General features: G+C 44.4%; 2 protein-coding genes across 2 annotated transcripts in view; one reads left to right on the forward strand and one right to left on the reverse strand.

The window, feature by feature from the left end:
* Positions 1-3928: 3928 nt before the first annotated feature.
* LOC122152919 lies at positions 3929-4922 on the reverse strand. Its single transcript, XM_042788276.1, has 3 exons — positions 4780-4922; positions 4247-4701; positions 3929-4113 (listed from the first exon to the last, which is right to left on the reverse strand). The coding sequence occupies exons 1-3, from the start codon at positions 4920-4922 to the stop codon at positions 3938-3940; spliced, it is 774 nt and encodes a 257-aa protein (XP_042644210.1). The 3' UTR covers positions 3929-3937.
* Positions 4785-21213, forward strand: part of ADAMTS5 (ADAM metallopeptidase with thrombospondin type 1 motif 5) — a 46735-nt gene continuing 30306 nt past the window's right edge. Inside the window, exons 1-2 of the mRNA XM_033011378.2 lie at positions 4785-5901; positions 17388-17520. Of these exons, the coding sequence (XP_032867269.2) occupies positions 4921-5901; positions 17388-17520 (1114 nt within the window). The 5' untranslated portion in view covers positions 4785-4920. The remainder of the gene's footprint in view (positions 5902-17387; positions 17521-21213) is intronic.

Genomic DNA, 21213 nt, shown 5'->3' on the forward strand with positions numbered 1-21213 from the left:
TGCTGTACGAGGGTGGGGGTCAAAGCCTGTATAACTTATTCCAAATGCCGGTATACCTAGTCCTTTCCAGAACGCTAACCAAAAATATTAATCTTTAAGACATCTTTGCAGAATTACTTACAATGAGAAATAAATGTCTTCAGTGGTTTTAATGCATCATCATAGGAAAGCTTTAAAATGAATAGACTTGACATTATAATCATGTTTGTATTGTTAAAACTGCTGACAAGACCAATAAACCAAGGTGGACTAGAAAGGCAGCAAAGTATCACTGATAGATTTCTGGGGGATAAAGATTCGAACAGCCTCCTGCTGTGGACAAGCTTGATTTTGCTGATATGCATATTAAAAATGTCCCATAAAGTTAACAGAGGCTTTCAATTCTCAGGAAGGACAAAGCTGTCCCGTGTTAAAACACAGGTTGCTACTGGTAGATTCTTGAATAGGAACTCACCCAAACCTGGGTCTAGTCCCCAGCTATAGCCCTGTGTTGATCACAAGTCTATCAAATGCTGATTGGTTGATATTACTTTAGAATGTGTTGAGCAGGCAGTTTTCTTGGCTTTGAATGGCTCTTCTTACAATTTTACAGAAAACACTAGTACCTCCCATAGTAATTGCTGTCTCCCCCGTGCAATTACATAGAAATATCAGACACTCCTAACACCAGAACAATCAAAGCTGAACAGAATTTTATTTCCAAGGAGGAAGAATTAAGCTAATGGTGACAGACAGACGGTGTTGGTAGGATGTCTCTGCTAGGCCTTGACAGGGGGCTGTAGGCAGGCACAGGACTAATTTGTTGACACCTTGGATTCATGGATTTCTACTCCTAGTAATGTGACTGGGAACTGAGGAAGAGGTGATGTAAAACGGGGCCCTTCTGTAAGACGGTTTGAAGGACACATGGATAAAATGATTGGCGACTTTGTCAGTATGTCCATGTCTCTCAAGTTATTCCTTCATATGAGTGTTTATGATGCTTAGAACAATATTTCTTATGTGGCTAAAGTACTATATAATCAGGAATCCCCAGCTACCAAGGCTGTTGCATGAAGGATCCTAAAGGGTTTCGTGGACAAACCCAGGGGGTGAAACACAGCCTTAATGAAAGCAGCTTGCAGCTCCCAGAGACTCGGGAGAACTGTGTCTTTTTACATCAGGATTGAATTTGGTCCAAAGTGTAGAAAACTTGTGTTGTGCCTCAGAGCTAACTGGGGATTTGTGGCTCTCTATCTCTCAGTTGGGAAAGGTCAGCTTTGAGATTTCCAGGTCAGAACTGCTTGACAAGGATTTAGTGTAAACTACATCTTGGGACATGCTAACAGGCTTTCTTGTTTAAAGGCAATGCTGTAACTGTAAAGAGAGGTTAAGAGGGCAAAACTGGGAGGAAAAAGAAGATGATTCGTTTAAGTGATTTATCCTTACACTTCAAGACTCCCAAGATTTAGAAGAGGGTTCCTCTTGCTGCATGAGGCATGACTGACCTATCTTTCCATTATTGCACTGCTGAGTTATTACAGTTTTGAAATGTAAATAGGAAAGACTTCATAATCTATGGGGTAATCCGCACAGGCTAATTTGTACCTTCCTGGAAAGTCTAAATCCTTGCTCGGTTAAACAGGGCATTGTGGAAGCTTGGCCAACTTTTTCTGTCATTTGGGAAATCAAAGGCAACACGAGAGATGAGCAGTAAGACGCACCATTTAATTACTGCTAACCCTTCTAAGCATTCCTGTTTTTCCTAGGCTATATGGCTGGACAATTGGAATTATGCTGTAGCATGGGAGAGCATTACACTGGCCTCTTGTGCACCATATGCCTTTTCATTGATGAACTAACACTTTTTTAATGAGGGTTTCTAAGGTTGTTATCCAAACTACAATCCTTATCTCAGATCTCATCTTTAGCACCTCTCCCAGAGGTATCTGGGAGTTTGGACCCAGACCTATATGTGAATCCAGGGCTTGACCAGATCCCAGTGAAGTCAATAAAAATATTGTTGGTGATGAACAGATATCTACAAGGCTCAAATGAAAAGTAAAAGCCATCCAAGAAAATGTGGGAGACAAATTACAGGTTTTTATTTTTAATCAAAATATGCCTTCTTCTTCTCTCTTAAATACTCTCCTCCCTTTAATTTTTTTTTTTTTTTACTATCTTAACTTTATAACTAAAGTAACTGAGAAAATGCTTAAATTTTAAAATGTTGAATAGTCCTGGACCAATGTCCCATTAAAATGTCATGTGACCTTCTTGATATATAACTTTTCATTTTGGAGCTTACTTAATCCAGTTGAGAATTTTTGGTGATGATAAAATACTGAAATCTAGAGACAGAAATACCAGGAGCTTGAGAAGTGAACTTTTGCTCGCAGGTGTCAACATTTCTGGAAAAATGGAAAAAGAAGAACACCTGAAAAACTTTGGTGCGCTAAATATTTCATAAGCATCACCTCGGGGTCATGTTAATATAATCATTTATGCAGGAATATCAATTTTTGAAACGTTTGTTGCGTTAGTTAACCTGTTCTTTACAGAAGCATCAGGCTCTCGAAGCGGGCTCGGGGAGGTACCGAGGCGGGTGCTGGTCTGCCATCCCCTGCACGTCCCACCACCACGGTCCTGCTTCTGCCAAGTGCCAGGGGTGCGCACGCCGTTCCCTTGCGGGCAGCGTGGCCGGGCCCAGGTGCTGCTCGCGGGCTGGGACGAGGCTGGAGAAGAGCTGCATCCCCTCCGGAGCCCTGGAGCTAGGGAGCACCTGTTCCCGGCACCCGTCTGGGGACACGGAGAGGCAGCGGGAGATGTAATAAGCACTCTCATCTCCCACGCGTCCGTGTTCGACTCAGGGCAAGACGAGGCTCCTGGTGATGCTGGGTCACGCACCTCGGCAGGAGGGCAGCCAGCCGGGGTCCCGCTCCTCTCACCTTCCCGGAGCCCAGGCTGCCTTCCAGCCCTTGGTCTCGGCAGCGAGCGAGCCCTCTGCCAACCTCCTCTCGCTCTCCGGGCAGCGTGAAAGGTGGGAAGGGCAGATGAAAAAGCAAATGCAGACATCTGCCCTTTGCGGTGTCCCTGCCCGAGCACCGAGCGGGGGAAGAAAGGCAAGGGGATAGGGCGAGTGGATGTGTGTGTCAGTCGTCGGGGGGATGATCTAAGTATCTGGAGTCATGCAAAAAGGTCAAAGCAAGCATTAACTCTTCCCCGCCCTCCCTCCTCCTCGGGGGCTCGGGGGAAATCGCAGTCCGCCCAAACTAGATGACAGCTTGCCGGGACTTAATGACAGGCTGGGTGCAGACGAGCCGCGGCCGCCCAGACAAAGGGAGGAAGTTTGGTGCTGCCGCCGACCCGAGAGAGGGGCAGGGGCCGGGGCCGAGCCGGGACACGGGGGGCAGCGGTGGGGCGCGTCCCACCCCCCCACCCCCCCACCCCCCCCGCCGGCCCGGCGCAGCCGCTCCGCTCCCCCCGGCCGGTTCCCTCCCCCCCGGGAGAGCGCCGGGAGCAAACCTGCCTCCGCGCCGGCACACAAACCTGCCCCCCTCCGCGCCGGCACACAAACCTGCCCCCCTCCGCGCCGGCACACAAACCTGCCCCCCTCCGCGCCGGCACACGGCGAACCGAGCGGCAGCGGCCGGCGGGGGAGCGGGGGAAGCGGGCAGGACGGGAGGTAAGCGCCGCTCCACCGGCCCCGGCCCGCGGTCACATCGCAAACCCCCGGGTGACTCTGTGGCTTTAAGCGGTTCGAGGGAAATCTTGCGTTTTTCACACACAAACTTTTTTTTTTTTTTTTTTTTTTTTTTTTTCTCCCGGTCTCGCTCCCCTCCCCGGTTTCCTCCCGCTCTTCCCCTCTCCTGCCTCCCTCTCCCCCTCTCCCTTTCTCCTCCCCCCGCGGCTCCCCCTCTCCCTTTCCCCCTCCCCTCAAGTTTCTCCCTCTGTCTGATTAAATGAGAAGGAAGTGTGGGAGTGGTGGTTTTGAAGCTCTCCCTTTAAGAGGCAGCCTGCAGTGACGAATTGTTGAAATTGCCATTGCAGGATGGCATTCCGCTATAAATTCATTGTTCCACCTCCTCTCATCTTCACATTTCTCTCCCTTCTCCTCTTGTTCACATCGACAGACTGGGGATAACAACAACAACAACAGAAAAGATACAGGGAGGGGGCTTTTACAAAAATCCGGGACGTTTTCCGCTTCTTTGGCATTTTTTTTCTTGCGGTTTTTTTTTTTTTTTTTTCTTTTTAACCATCTCACCGGAGACGATCGAGGCGGTTTTTGGTGCCTGAATTTCTTCTTTCCCCTTTTCCTCCTTCTCTTCAAAACAAAAGGGGGCAAAAGAAGGAAAGGGAGCCCACCGGAGCCCGAGAAAGTGGTGCGGAGTCGCAGCAGACCTGCCCCTTGCCCCTGCCGCTGCTGCTGGTGATGATCCGGTGACTACAGCAGAGAAGTAGAAGAGGAGTGGGAAGTGCTCAAACTTCTCTACTTGCCGGGTCCGAGCCTCCTCTCCTCCTTTTTCTCCCTCCCCCCCACCTTCGCCTCCCCAGCAGCAGTGATTTGGGATTTTTTTTTTTTTTGCCTCTCTCTCCTTCCATGTGCTCCCGGCTCTCCCCTGCAGAGAAACACAAAGTTCACACGCGAGCGGCTTTTGTTGACATTTTTTTCTCTCCCACTCACACTTGACTCGAGTTTGGGAGGGAAAACTTTCTTTTCTTTTTTTTTTTTTTTTTTTTTTTTTTTTTTTCCTATTTTACCCCTTCCTTCCCCCTCCTCCCCTTCCCTTTAACCACGTCGCTGCACTCCGCCGACCGGCTCTTTCCACCCCCCCCACTCCCCAACTCTCGTTGTTATTATTGTTATTATTATTATTACTACTACTACTCCTGTTAATTACCACCACGGCTGCGGCCGCCCCTGAAGGCGAGGCCAGCATGCTGCTCCGGCTGCTCTCCCTGCTGCTGGCCGCCGCGCTGCACCTCGCCCTGGCCCAGCCGCCGGCACCTGCCGCCGCCCGAGCGCCGCCGCCCCCCGCTGCCGCCGCCCCGGCCCCGGCCCCGGCCCCGCCGCCGCCCCGGCCCCGGCCCCGGCCCCGGCCCGGCCCCCCCCCCGGGCCGCCCCGCGGGGCCAGCGGCGTCGTGCGGCGCCTCGACCCGACCTACGCGGGGGACGGCAAGGCGGGCTACGTCCTCTACGCCGGGGGCCAGCGCTTCCTCCTCGACCTGGAGCGGGACGCGGCGGTGGGGCCGCGGGCGCCGCGGGCCGGCGGGCCGCCGCGCTGCTACTACCGCGGCACGGTGGACGGCAGCCCGCGCTCCCTGGCCGTCTTCAACCTCTGCGGCGGCCTCGACGGCTTCTTCGCCGTGGGCCGCTCCCGCTACACCGTCCGGCCGGCGCGGCGCGGCGGGGAGGCGGCCGGCCCGCGGATCTACGGGGAGGGCCCGGCCCGCGCCCCGCACCTCTTCCGCAGGGACCGCTTCAGCTTCGAGACGGTGCCGGCCCGCACCAGCTGCGAGACCCGCGACCCGGCGGCGGCGGCGGCGGCGGCGGCGGCGGGGGGGAACGGCCGGCGGCGGCGGCGGCGGCGGCGTCGCTCCGTCTCCCGGGCCCGGCAGGTGGAGCTGCTGCTGGTGGCCGACGCCTCCATGGTCCGCAAGTACGGGAAGGGGCTGCAGCACTACCTGCTCACCTTGGCCTCCATCGCCTCCCGGCTCTACGCCCACGCCAGCCTGGAGAACCACGTCCGGCTGGCCGTGGTGAAGGTGGTGGCCCTGGGAGAGAAGGAGAAGGGGCTGGAGGTCAACAGGAACGCCGCCACCACCCTCAAGAACTTCTGCAAGTGGCAGCACCAGCACAACCGCCTCGACGACGACCACGACGAGCACTATGATGCCGCCATCCTCTTCACCCGCGAGGTAGGCATCACCCCGGCCGGCAGCGACCTGGTCTCCCTTTCGAGCGATGTGTCTGTGGGGTGGTGGGGCTGCAGCGAGGCCCGGCGGCCTTCCCGCCGCGTTTGCCTCCCCGCTTCGCCCGGTGGGAGCTGCCTCCCCGCTCACGCCTTTGGCTTCGCCTTTGGGTTGCAGCACATCTCGGGGACCGGCACCCACGCGCGCGGCAGTCGGGGATGGCAGGGGGGTTGAAAACCCAACAACTGGTGTGCGCCCCCCTCCCCTGCGAGGTCACCCCCACTGCGGGTACACAAGTCGTTCCTGCCAGTGCGGTGCTGGGACTCCTGCCGCGGTGCAGAGGTGGTCGTTTGCCTGGTCAGGGGACTCAGCTGAGGCCACCCAACTTATCCCTGCTTAAGAGGTGACATTGTTCCGTCTTCCACTGCTAGATGTTTCACACACAGCCCCTCTCTCTCCGTGGAGGTGGTCCAAGCAAAAAGGGCTGATAGCGTTCCTTAGCCCCTAGACAAACCTGCTAGTGGAAATGGTGAACACCTTAAAAGTACACGCAACTTCCTTGTTGAGTGCGTTGAGATGCTATTTCCAGCAAGAATAGCTCCACCGCACTGGAAGCTGTCAGCGCTTGTGGTTCAAGGGTAGGACGTAAATGCAAACCGCAGGTAAACAGAGCTGCAGAAGTTGAGTGAGTTGGGCTGGTGGTAAGGGGGATGCAGTCTCTTTCTCGTTCCCAAAGTGAAAAATAGGTGTCCTCATCAACTGTGGGTTGGATCCGGCCGGTATTACCCATGCAGAGCTGTGCCTTGCTCCCTGCCTGGTTGTTAATTAATTGCATTGCCAGAGGTCGTTAAGGGACATTGCTCTAGTAGACATGTGGCCGAGTTTATGCAATGAAGTTCTTCTGTAAGAATATCCCTTTGGCGGTTTGGGTTTGGTGTTTTCTTTTTCTCCCTTCCCCAAGTATGAAAAAAATAACTGCATGACTTTCCGTTCGTTTGAGTTCTCCTGCTTTTCTACATCATAGGAGCCTGCCAAAAAGGATGCTTTGGATGGTTTGTGGAAGGACTTGCTCCAGAAGGGGGAAAAAAAGTGCCTGGCTTGCTTTTCTAGCTGTAAATAGTTGAAACATTAGGTTCTGTGTCAGTCAGGCATCACTTGTACAGCAGGAGCCTTTTTTTAGCATTTTAAAGCCCATCAGTCTGATTTGCAAGCTTTCATTTTTTTTATCATTATAACCTGAATGAAAGCAGGCTACCTCGGCTGGGTCAGAATGCTCTTTCCTTTTGCTATAAACATCCTTTCTAATGGTTTATTAATTAAGCCTTGGCCAGAATCCGTCACTTTTCACTGAAGAGTGTTTTTCTCTGCCAGTATTCCCATTTATTTCCCTGGGATTTATTACAGTTCAGAAACTCTTAGGGTGGCAGACTGTGAATCTTAACATCAATTATTAAGTTAATTTGGATTGTGAGAGGATGTGAATTTAAAGTGCACTTACTTTACAGATGCTTATCTGTAATTCTTTTCATGGATGCCCTCCTGCCAGAATAAGAGCATGCTGCTAATCAGTAATCTGTTTTCAAAGACTCCTGAGCAATGCATCTTCCATGTGTAGAGTTACTTCTTTTGGACGTAAGTAGTACCTAAAGTAAACAAAATGTCACAGTTCCTGTGGTCTCCATCCACTCTTAAGATGCAAATATTGCTCGCACTGTTACTTAGGGTTGTAAATGCTTTGCAAGAAAAAAAGAACAGGCTTCTGTTTTCTTGGTATTACATTTTGACACTTTTAACTATGGGATTAGCTCCTCGGTGCAGTTCAGTATAACTTAATCTGCCTTAATGATTTGCTGCATGCACACGCACATTGTTTGGCATTACATTCCAGTATTTGACTCAATGAGAGCAAGACTGTAGTTTCTTGCTACATGTGTTCATGATGTTCTCTTTAGGGAGGATGTGTGAGTCCACACGTTTTTTTATATGCTTACACTTGAAATGTCAACATGAATCTATTTGCTCCTCTTGGAATGTAAACACAAAAAGGGTTAAAGGATGAAAAAGCAGTAGAGATGTTTCCCAGCGAAAACAGCCCCACTTTGAACTAAAGAGAGATTTTTTCCAGTTTAGCTTTTCAATGAGAGTGGCAGCAATTGGCAGGAGGATCCAAGTTTTACAACTGTGTTTTGAATGTATGAAGTACGTTGCTTAGCTACTAGACGCCGAGCCATGGCTGCATGTTTTGATGGGCTCTGAATACCGTCATGCTAATTTTTGAACATCCAGATGTCTTCTTCTAAATGGCTTGTTTTTAGGCATGGGGCAAATGTGTGAGGTACATTTTCCATCTTTGTTTACTAACTGAGGCCACCTTGAACTTTGTGCCTCTGCGTCAACAGAATAATATTTGCAAATCGTTTGTCAGCTGAACGCATGTCCTCAGCTGTATGTAACTGTTTATGTGTAGTTAGAATCTAAATTCTGCATGCCTGTTGCCATACAAGTCTCTAATATAATAATAACAATCTTCGTTCTGGAGTGACATTTACTTGGATGTTATTTTTAACACTGAGAGAGGCTCTCTGAAAAGATAGTAGCTTTACTTGAGTTCCTTATAAAGGAAGAATCCCTTCAGAACTCAGCACTGTTGCTTCCTCCTCTTCTGTTGTCATTACTTGTTTAAAGATAAATTAGTAACCATTGATAGACTAAGAGTGTGCTGGCAGCTCTACCTTATTATAAAATTAGTACTGGCAGTTCAAATTATGATCATCATCATCATTCCTACTAGGAAGTACTTCCCATTCACAAATAGTTTTAGAAGATATATTGACTCTGCATTAAAACATCCATTCACTTTCAGTCATAATCTGTATTTAAGTTGATAAGGTCTTTAAAGCAATCATGCTGCAGAGCACAGCAAATAGTGAATAAATAGGAACATGAACTCAGTTTTGGGCGATACAGGCAACATGTTAGAGCTATTTAAAGGCTCTATATTGCTTATCGGTGAGGGCAAGGGCCACGTAACTATCCGCTAGCTTCAGTGAGTCCTACATTTACTCTGTAACTGCAAAGAAAACTACAGTAACGTGTCTGGTCATTATTATCACCTGTGTAGGAGAGTGTGAAAACCTTCAGTGGCCACAGAAATTATCTGTCACTAAATACTGCAGAAACTGAGTTGGGTCCCACAGTGATTATTTAAATTCCCAAAATCTAATAAGGAGAAGTATATCTTCCCAGTGGTCTCAGTCTCTCATTTTGACCCACAAAGATTGGTATCAAGCCTGACAGAGGTCTGACTTGTCAGTACCAAGAGGTGATAATTTCCTAATAAATCCTGTGAGAGTTCTCATTAAGGCGGCTTGGCTTCAGCAACCTTACAGAATACATGTGTCCCCTGCTGTTCAACTACTTTGTGGTGGAGCCCTCAACAGCAGCTGCAGATTTTTGGGCCGCATGCATCGTCAGGGCATCCACCATGAAATATGGTGATGCAAGGATTCAATCATCTGGCGGCCAGGTGAGTCCTCCCACCCTGTGCGGGCGGTAGAGAAGCGGCTGTGTGCTGGGAAGGAGGAAGAGTTTGTGAAGCCCTCTTGCCCTGGAGATTGGCTCACTTTGTTCTCCGTGGCAGTGGAGTCAACAGCAAATTTAGAATTTAGTCCGTTTCAGGCTTTTGTATTGTGAAAGAATTCTTTGAAGCTGGAAACAGGTTATCTTCGGGTTTTTATGGGTGCAAAAAAATACTTGCCAGATTATTTGCCACAGTAGAAAAACATGCTAGACGTGACTTGCAACCTTCACTTGAACTCAGGCTGTTCTTTTCCAAAGTCTAGCCAGCTCTGCAATTATCCTCTCATATTCATCCAATCTATTTCATTAGTGACCTTTAGTTAAATTTCAAGTGAACTATTGAATGCATTTGGACAAAATCCAGTTGTCTTCCTTTCCCCCCAATTCTGAATCATGTGAAAATTAAAATAGATATTTCTCACAGTAGATACAGGCAACAAGAGAAAAGAAAAAATACTTTCCTAAGTGCTTGTTAGCATCATCCGTGATAGTACCATCATGCCTGGCTCTAACAAAAAGTTCATATTAGAGCCAAAGGCCGCTGTCCTGTCTTTTTCCTCACAGTAATTATATGGGCCTTGTGTGTGTGATTTAGTTTAACTGTCAGTCTGACAGTGCTGTTGAAATTTAACAGCAAGCTTTGGATTATCTCAACTCTGTGGATGATAATTTCATTGCATGGGGCACATGCTTTCTTTGGCTCTAGTTCCTTCTTTTTTTCTTTTCTATATTATCATTTTTGCACAATTATTATCCCATATTAATAGAACAAGGCATTGTACCAATGGTCAATAGAATATATTTCACTAATGTTTATTATTATTACTCTGAAGAAATGATAATGTGATGTGTATGCCAGTTTTGTAGTGTTTTTACTAATTTTGTTGGAAATCTAATACATTTATATAGCGCCCCTCGGGAAAATAAAGTGGGACATAATTTGTGCAGGAGAAGTAGCACAATTCACGCTGATCTATGGAGATAAAATGGAGTTTCCACACAGAGGAACTATGGGTTAAGGAAGTTAAATCACACGTTCTTCCTTGTTCATTGGTCACCAGTTTCATGACAGAAACTTTGCCCTTCCCATCCCCATGCAGAGTCCAAAAGCTTTATGTGCATGTTGTCGATGCTTTTTTATAATCTGTGGTTTGCATAATGCTGCATTTTCTTTATATGCTTTAGGAAAGGAAGAAGTTTTGTTTGTATGCACACTGAGAGCATAGAAGCTTAATCCAGTTTAAGTTCTATGTCTAATAGTTTGTTGCAGAGTGTCCTGGTGTGAGGTGTGCCTTGGGTCCCTGGACTGTGTAAGGGGAGAGTAAAACCATGCCTAAATATCCAGGCTCATGAGGCGGTAGTTTCTGAAGCCAGCAAATGTAGCATGTATGTGCTAAAGTTAGCTCAACAGGACATCACCCATACATTGTGTTTTCTTGAATTTCACCTTACCTAGAATTCAGAAAGACAGCTCTGCACATTTGAGTTTCCAATGCTGAAAACTCAGCCCTGAATTCAACCTAAAAGGAAGATTACCTCAATTTTTAAGTTAAACTACTGGAGGAAAATATGTGACTTACATTTTGATCAGCATGATAGGTATCACCACTCTTGTTTTCCCAGAAAGGTAACCAAACTTTGGTCTTTTCTCTCAAAACATGGCCATAGGAGGACAAAGCAGTAACCCAGTGAGTCTGATGGGAGTCCTTCCTCACTTCAGAGCGATGGCCAGGCCCTCTCCCTGGTGCCCTAACCTGGACATCCCTGTGAGCGAGACCCACCACTGTCTCAGGAAGGGGACTTTTCACATCAGTCTTCCTCCAGGCCATTTTGGCTTCTAAAGTCTCTCTTTTTAAGTGTCATAGTGTCAGTTGAGGGGTAAAATAGACAACTCCCTAATTACTTTGTTCACCAGCTAGCCCTTATTTTCAATACCTTTTGTTGTCTTTTGTCTTAAGTCTTGTGCTGCTTCTGACTTCCAGACACCAGGCGCTCCTTGGGTGAGACCTGTAATACTCACTGTTTGGGTGAACCTTACTTTCCTTCACACGGGCCGTTCTGCATTGCTGTGACATTAATAAACCTCCATCCACTTTGCAGAGCGGGGCGCGGGAGGGTGGATGTGTGGGTCCCAAATACTGCCTGACCCCACCCTCCCTTCACAGGGTTGCGGTGAGAACGCTGCTGCTGGAAGTCGGAAAGTCATATTTAATTCCTTCCTCTGCTGGAGGGATTTTAGGTCTGTATCGCCCACCTCCCAGGAGAGGTCCTTAACTGGTAGGTTGTAAGCTGTTCCAGGTGTTAAGGAAACTTTCCACCCCTCTGACCAAAGCTATGTCACTGTTTAGCAAGTAATTTAAGATTCATATGGTGAGAAGGAGAGAAATCGTGACCTGAAGCCGCTGACTGGAGCGCACTGCTTCAAGCAAGGCAGCCTGGGTTCCCAAAGCACGGAGAGAAGACTGTTTCTGTAATTTACTGAAGGACTGTTCAGTATAAAATACAGAAGCAAGCTGAGGAATAGAGACCAAAAATTGAGTCCCTTCACCAGGCATCATAAGCACTAGCTGCAGCCTGGGCTGGGGAGGCCTCTGGCATATGGTCTGCAACAGGAGGAGGCACAACTCCCTGCACGCACGGACACGTGCAGGCCTTCGTTGTAGACCACAGTCTGGTGTAGGCCATAGGGCGCTCTCTTAATAAACATGCTTCTAAGTATCCTCATCCCTGAAGGGAATTTGAAGCTGGATCACCCTCTTATTGGGCAAAGGCTTTAACTGATGAGCTGTTGTAAAGAAACTAGAAAAGCAAGCAAACAAACGCACAGAGAGGTAAAAGCTGTTAGCTGTGCTTTGAAAGGCGGCGATGTGCAGCTGTGCCTGATAGAAAGCCTAATCCTGGTGCTTTCATGTGCATCTGATCTGAGAACATCTGTAGGCTTAGCTTCTCTCAGGGGCCAAGATGGAGGAACATTAAGCATCTCAACCCAGAACAAGCTTTAGTATAAGCTAAGTGCTAAGCTGCTCAGGACTGTAAAACTGTGGCACTTTGGGGACAGTAAGGTCACAAACTGCAAGGCCTGTGGAGGTTAGATAACTCAAAGACCAAGAGGACATGTGAGCCAGTTTTGTTCTTCTGCCCTTACACTCCACCAAACTGTCTGCGTTGGTGCTTAAATCCTGTTTTGGATCTGGTCCACAGTCTGTGTCCTAATATCGGGTTTCACTAAACAGTTTATTATTCTTTTTAAGCCTACTGTACAAATCAAAGAATTTCAGGTAATATAAACTAGCTGCTCCAGCAGGGTGCTATGACAGTTATCTTCATTCACAACAATGCCACGTATACATGGCAAACAGCCAGCTACTCCTGATGTACTTATGAATGCCAAGAAAACTTGGCCTTTAATAAGCTGTCTAATTAACTACTAGTCTTATGATGTACAGCTCAGTTTTCCTAAGTCATTCCTTTGCCAAAGCTTAAGGCTTAACATCTATTGCCTCCTGTGTAGCAAATGCATTTCCTAGTCATTCTTCTATTTTGAAACTACCGTAATGCAGATCAAAGGCCAGACACCACATTCCCTCTTTAGAAATATCAAGAAACACTTACTCTTTGGAGTTTTTGCTGCTATATGGAGGCAATTACATGAGTATACAGATGTGAGTAAGCGATTAACTTTTTAAATAGAAGCCACACACCAGAGAGAAATAATCATTGGAAACTGATTTTAACTATCACATGAGTCCCCAATTTCTTATTACATTAGCTGGAGTATAAAAAGCTGAGAAGACCCACACAGATTTTTCAGATTGCATCATTGCATCGGGGTCTGTTTTTAACCCCAAAAAATTATTTTCAAGGGAAATAAAAACTTTTCATGCACTTCCAGAAACTTTACTTCATAAAAGTCTGAGACTGCTTTCCAAGACTGCCTAGGAAAACTAAAAATGTGGCTGTTGATGCTGGTAACAAATAATCCATGTCCAGCACAGCTCCAGGAGGTTTAAGTAAAAAGAAATTTTGTCATAGAGATTTAAATCAGCAGAAGTGTGAACAGGTGCGATTTTCAATAACGTCACTTGAAATCATGCTATTGGGAAGGACCGTGGCTAGGGAATGGTTAGTCGACCCGATAGCAAACTTTTCAAAATATTTGTCTCAGAGATGCCACTTGATAGGCTTCAATTATGTACGTAATGTATACTATGTGATGCTATGAGTAGAAATACATTAAAGTTCAAATCATGCAGAGGCAAGAGAAATAAAGAATAAATGAGACTATGAGTTGAGAACATAATGGAGCTGAGTCCTCAGTAATCTGCCAAAGTGATTATTGACAATGTCAGCATTAACTTAAAAAAAGCATCCTCATGCAGTCACTGAGAACTGAAGTCTGCAACAAAAACCAGAGGACTCAGCACACGCTCTCTTTTCAAGGTGTAGCCAACGTATGCCTTGCTCTAGCAGCAGAGGGGCAACCCATAGACATCCATCCCCAATAACAGCTTCCTACAAAGAACCTAATGCCATAAGATACTTCCCTCCTTGTTTCCAAGATCCTTTACGAGCCTCCACCGCTGCCCGGCTGCTGGGCTCCCCGAACAGCCTTGCTCAGGCTGCTGGGGAGGCAGCGCGGCTGCGGGGAGGGGGCTGGCCAGGGGGAATGGGGCTTTACTCTCTGCCTGGCCACTGCTTTCTGATCACAGTGCGGTCACTCTCCTCTCTTCTCCTTGACACAGGGATTGTTGGTCCCACACCATCTGAGGACAGCTGTTTTCCAGCTGTCTGTGGGGTGTTGGAGGAGCTAGGTAATTTTACAGATGAGCAATTTTCAGAATCACTTATTTTCTGCTGTGGGATTTCCTAGGAGCAATCTTTAACTAATACAGCCCTTCAAGAAATTAATTTTACCTGACGCAAAGTTAAAGTGTTTCATAAAGCATAAAGCCTGCTTTGTTTTCTCTAGACAACTGTTTTGCAAAGGAGCACTGCCTTGAGAGTTACTGGTGGGATGCTGAGATGTGTGGATAAGTGTCATACCCTGGGAAATTGTGCAAATGGAGGAACAGTGGTTTGATTTGACTGGATTTCTGAGGAAAACCCAGGCATGTAGTGTGGTGTGATGTCAGTAGCACATAACATATGAAAAGTAACCAAACATTGCGATGTCCATTAGTGCTTGCATGTGTACATAGCTATTTTTTTTGATGTTTAATGAAGATGGCATAACGCAATCCTGTGCATAGCTTTTGAAATTTTGAGGGTGGGATTACTAACCAGACAAGAGTCAGCAGGGCTGTTTACAGTTAACATCCCTGTCGTAATTTTCCATACTCCACACATCCTATCAGAAGTAACTCTAAGGAAGTTTATGAGATTGTCTGTTTCGAAAGATTGTATTCTTTTAATTATACTTGTGTCATCAAATCTGGAGAAGCAGTGAGAGGTCTGGTTGCATCTGCAGTTGTAGCTTCACAGCCATATCACCGGCATAGCTTCTTCATTTATGTGAATGGAAATAAATCATGCACTGGCATAAAATCTCTGTGTGCTGATAGAATTGCGCCCACACTGGGAGCAGTACTGATGTAAGTATCTGTGTAATAGTGACACCTAAATACAAGAAGAGACCAAATGACACAGAATCTTCATGCAGAGACAAGGCCTGAATTAATGCATTTTATACTATTATTGGCATTGTCAACCCGAGAGTGGTTTAGACCTCCTCCAGTAATCTGCTTTCTGTCTGATTTATGTGCTTTCTGGTACTTGTGTCAGAATTTCAGTTCAACTGGTTGTGTGGATTCAGTTCAGATTGCACTAGTATAAAGGTATCTTACTTCCTATACATCTTACATTCATTTATTTAGACCAATTATATCACCAGTAAAAGGTATTTTTTTGGTACTAGGCACATGCATTTTTTCTGAGTTTTGTTACTCCTGCTGCTGTGGGTAAACCACTTACAGTTACATTTACGTAGTGTTTGCTCTATGTAAAATGTACCCTTAGACTGAAAGGGCTAGATTCAGAAGTGAAACATAAAGGACTAAACGGATATGAACCCAAACAAAAGTAACAGGAGTTTAAGAATTGTACCTTCCTTGTTGAATATACCCCAGATGTTTGATGCTATAATAACATGACCTCACTTAGGGCCTCTTCCAACATTGGTCCAGAGATACTGAAAATGATATGAAGTTTATTTGCCTAAATAAAACTGGAAAAAAATTGCATTTCTTTTAAAGTACTTGAAAAAGGACATGCTTATTCCATACCTTTGCATAACCCATGCAGAGCCAGAAGCAAAGTCTGGGGAGCTAATTGGATGTCAAGGGTGGGAACCAGTGGGGTTAGAGAGAAATTTGTCTGTATATTATCTGCATTGCTACAGAATGGAAGTTTTTCTTAAACCATGGATTATACCTGTGAAAATTTGGGAATTGAAATACTTTTGAACTTTATTCCTTCTCTTCTTGTGAGGCTGTTTTGTTACTTGGTACTGTCATTTAAATCTTGACATTAAGTAGCACCAAGAGTGCACTTACCGAAAAGAGTTCCCAGACACCTGGAAGCCAGAACTTATCCCATAATTCTTGTTCCATATATGTAGTAATGCTGTGTAATTTTAGCTTGAAAAATTCTTTATTTCATCTTGGGGAAAAAAAATGTGAAGAGATGCTCTGTCACAGTATCTGAGAACTTAGTGTGTTTTTCTTTGACTTTAGTGGAATTTGTATCCTGTGCATTTTCGATTTTGCCTAAATTTGAAACTATCATAATCAGTGAACATTGTTGACCTGAAGCCTCATACAGGATATCTGTTACTCAGATGGATTAATTATGAAAGACTTCGTAAAAGAAAGTCATTCTAAAAGGAGATCTGAAAGGAAGAAGGGAGTCTTAAAAATTAAGGGTAAAAAGGTACTCTTTGATCATTTTGATAATAACATTTGATAATACTGTCATGCCTTGAAAATGGTAATTTCATTCCACCACAATGAAATGTTGATGTGTTCCAAATAGCATGGTACCTACTTTTCCTTCTCAAACAAAAAAGCATGTATATATATATTCAGACTAGTATTCTTCCCTCTGCTTCAGCAGAAACACTGAACAGTTACTGCTTATGATTAAAACACTGTATCTAACCAAAGCTGCCTTTAGCATTAGCATTAGCATCCTGGAACAGAAAGGAAAAACCTAATGCTACCTGCATGGTTTTTGAAGACACCCCATATCTACAGGTAGGAAACATGATCAAGTTGTAGTGATAGTAAGACTAGGAATCAGGGGATTTTACACTCTGTTGTATCACTGACTTTTTAAGCAACCTCTGAGAATTGCTCAAATACTTGTTATATTGGGTAATACATTATTAATCATTGTACTACTTGACAGATGTGACATGAGGTTTAGTATATAACAATCTAATTAAGTGCAAGTATGGGACTTGCATTTGGAGAAGAAAGGTGAACTCTGGTTCAGGGACTGATCAGGAGTCTGAAGCTTTCTCTCTGCACCTTGGTTCACCTTCTGTAAATAAAGAGAATATTCTATTTTTATTGTCAGTGTAGAAATGCTTCTACAGCATGTATTTTGAGTACCTAACTCAATACAAGTTTGAGCCTCTGTATGCATTGCAGAAATACAAATATAACTAACAATAATTAATTACAGAATTTATCCAAATCCTATTAAAGTCAATGAAAATACTCCCACTGACTTTACTAGGGGTGGGATTGGGTCACTGTGCTTTTAAACTGCACTGACATCTTTAGATGGGAGCTTATATTGATGTTTTTATCCAGGTTCTGCAGTTTGCAGAGGGCTGGTGACTTTAACCTGTTGTTACCTATGGGTGTAAAAATTTATTTTAATGATTTTTATTTTTTTTCCTTCCTGGACAGGATTTATGTGGGCATCATTCATGTGATACTCTGGGAATGGCAGACGTTGGGACCATATGCTCTCCCGAGCGCAGCTGTGCAGTGATTGAAGATGACGGCCTCCATGCAGCTTTTACAGTGGCTCACGAAATTGGTATGCAGTGCCTTTTCTGTTCACTTGCCAAATCAAACACTTGTAACAGCTGCATTAGTAACCAAAATACTTTGCAATTAATTCCAGATTTCCCCTGGTCCAGATACTCACTTGGGGATTAGGGCTGTATATATATGCACTTCAGGGTTAACTAATAAGGGATCAGAAGGCAAGTGAAGGTGCACAGTAGGTGTTTCCTTTCTGACAGTGTCATTTTTAAGCAGTAGTTGAAGTGAAAATTCAAAGACTGCTGCTACTGTCCAAAGATGTCAATATGTGTCACTCCTGAGAAAATGTTTGGCTCACCTATTGTAATTTGCATGCATTTAGTGCATACACAGTGGAAAATAACTCACCTTTTTGAACTACTTCTGAAACTTTTTCTTGGGACAATGTATTGCTTGCAGAGGAAGGCTTTTGCAGAAAAAAATGATTTCTAATCCTTTTCTAAGTGTATGGAAATTCCACATTTATGGTAAAATATAGTACTAATGTGAATCCTGAAATAAATGCAATAGTATTTAGGTGATAACGTTTTGGTCCAAAAAACTGTTCAACTTTGCTTCAGTTTCTACCTTAGTGGACAGCAATATAATGTAGGAGCCTTACATGTACTCTTCAGAAGGTTTAAGATAGAACTAGTGACAGAAGAAGGTGCGTATTCTGGGATATTACATATGTCATGATGTATTCCTTCAGAGAGACTTCTGCGGTTTTGATTTTTTTAAATTTACTAGTGTTTTGTGAGCTGTGTTCACTGGAAATACAGTCAGTATGAGGGCTATTCACTTTGGTGAGTGAACAGCAATCCAAAAGTGGAGAACATTCTTTTTTTTTTTTTTTTTTTAAAAAAAAAAAAAAGTAAAACATTCTTGGAAGGAAAAAATAAGGAAAGGAGAACTTTCAGAGAGAGCCAATTGCTGAATTGCCTTGTACCTCATGCCAAACCAAAGTAAAGTTTGCTTTGGGAGTATCATTGCAGTAGTTCAATTTTCAAGTAGCTAGCAGGTAGAGCCCAAGAGTTGTGTGCCTTATATATACATATGGCTCAGCAACTGGAGGTCACCAAGTATGAAAAAGCAGCTGGCATGTCAGTGACCTGACCCTTCAATGATCAGTGAACCTGACCCTACTCCTCTCGTGGTGCTACAAAGAAATGAAACCAGTAGCACGTGGTAAGGGATCATGTGTTGCCTGAAAACATAAAATGTTGTGGCAGAATGAGTTCCCAAAACAGAAATTTTATTTTAATAAACAAGAATGTAATTATAAAAGAAAAAGCCCTCTGAAATCACTGATTCAGAACAATGGGACCTAAGTACAGCAATACATCAAATACAGCTTCACATTAGATAAGTTTAGTGGCATCAAACATGGATGCTGTCAAGCTAATGACCCATCATGAACCTGGTCTAGAACTGGGACAAGTAGATAGATTGGCAAACTTAGCCTGTCACTCAAAGACCAGCCTGCTAGAGGGAGCTTGTATCTTTTTGCATCCAGAAGTGATGCCTAGTGCTGCAGGTTAGTGGGCATTGGCAAGGTTGGATGAGGGACCTTCTTGTGATGCCACTGTTGATATATCTGGTGCATGAAGAGGTCAGTAATGTGTCTCAACTACCATTTTATCAGCAGTAAATACATGTTTAGGTAGATTAAAAATGAAAGAGCATAAATCAATAAAGATGAGTGTAAATATACATATTATTACCTTGAACTCCACACAAGGAAAATGTAAACAAAAGTGAATTATTTTTAGTGATCTAGAGGAACATTTTTGAAAATGAGCCATTTTCATACCTAGACGTTTACAAGAATCTGTAAAAGCTATAATTTTCAATGTAAAAAAGGCATGAAATAAAACGAATAAATAAGCACCCTAATGGACAAAAAAACTCTAGTTTGAGGTTGTTTAAAATAACATCCTTTTTTTTTTTTCTCCTCACCATAAGATTTTAAGAAAGGAGGGGTGTCAAGTCACAGAATGATCTTTGTGTGTGTGGCCTGAAGTGGGAGAAGTTGAGAAGAAAACACAGCTAAAACTGCTTGAGTACTTAGATTAAATTAAAGGTCAAAAAAGGATGAAAAATAAAAGTGTGGTATGGATACCCTTTAGTTAAGCACTTTGGAGAAAACCTCGCTTTATTTTATTTGGAGACCAGATTTCTTCCTACAATTCAGAAGTCTTAAAGTTCCCCCTGTCTTGTGGGTAGGGTGTAGCTTTAATTTTACAGCGGCTTAGATATTCGGTGGAATTCACTTGGCAACACAGGAGGTACCCCGCAAGACAGGGGTGATGCTAAGGGCTCTAAGCCTTTATGTCAGTAGGAAGAGCAAGGTGAGCCGCTAAGTGAGTCAGAGTCACTGTCTGCAGGTTTTTAAATAACACTGCTGTGTATGCATGGATAGCAGATGCAGCATTATTAACACGGACTTGATCTGGAGAATGGCTGTGTGTCCTCACTTTGACTTCCAAGGGGATCTGAATACTCTTGTTTCCTCTCTGAAGAATCCAATTCTTTCTCTGAAAGGCAACCAAAGTAAATGGAACTGCAGCTCAACCAAACAGGACGATGCACAGGCCAGGGGCTCAGGTTGAATACGTGCATAGGAAGCCAAAAAGCAGCCTGCTGGAGAATAAAGCATGCCACTTCTATTGCCTGTGTTTCTACTATTTTATGTGTTAGATGTTTTATTCCTTTCAGATAAAACAGATGGATTTTTGACCAGTGGTTTTTGAGGGGGAGAGTATGAATGAGCAGCAATAACAGGCAAAATCTCCAAAGAATTGTGAATAAGAGCACAGAAAGAAATAGATGCAAGCAAATTCTCAGTACAACTGATTAGCTGACAATAAGAGGCGGATATTCTTTTATAAAGATTGATGAGGTAGGACCTGAATCTTGTCCTACTTGGATGTAGAAAAATCAGTAATAATTTGTCTCCAATGTCAAATGCAGAAAATGAGGATAATGCAACAAAAAACGGGGGGAAACCTTGTAACTTTGAATGGGATGCTCCAGTTTCTCCTCAGATTAAAGGGAAGCAGTGCTAATAGCATAAATGTTATTTTTAAATCATAGACTGTCAAGACATCCGACCACTAATGGTAAATCCATATATGGTTATTTTCTGGCAGGGGACATGCTGCTATCAGTTTGGACAGCAGTAGCTTTGCTGTCACAAAAACAGTCTTCTGGATTCTTGCCTGAAATCATCAGTTCAGCTCCATGTTGTGGCATATGGTTCTCTTTTTTGACTTTAGGCAACTCCTTCAGCTATGCCTCCATAGCTCTGCAGGGCTATCTGAGGTAGTTTAGGCACAGTGTGTAGACAGTGTCCAAGTCTTTGTTATTATCGGCCTATTGTCTGTAAAAAAATGATGTTTCCTTATTTCATGCACTTCCGTGCTTCACATAGGCATCTGGAGAAAAGCATTAAAGAATCTATGATTGCTCATAATCTCAACATTTATTTAATGTTTTTCATAGGTCAGTACTAGCATATTGCTTTTCCATATATAGCTTATTAAAATAACCATCAGGAAACAAAAATAACTAGATTCTCACTCTAATACTATGGACTTTTGGGTTGGAGATTTGTTACTTCTACAGCTCTGAATTATAAGCCAACCTGTTCATCCTGTGAAGATAAACATAATCCAATATCACCAACAGACAGAGTCAATCAATT

Source organism: Tyto alba, unplaced genomic scaffold, assembly GCF_018691265.1.
Source record: "Tyto alba isolate M040663 unplaced genomic scaffold, T.alba_DEE_v4.0 Super-Scaffold_14, whole genome shotgun sequence".
NCBI lineage: Eukaryota > Metazoa > Chordata > Aves > Strigiformes > Tytonidae > Tyto > Tyto alba.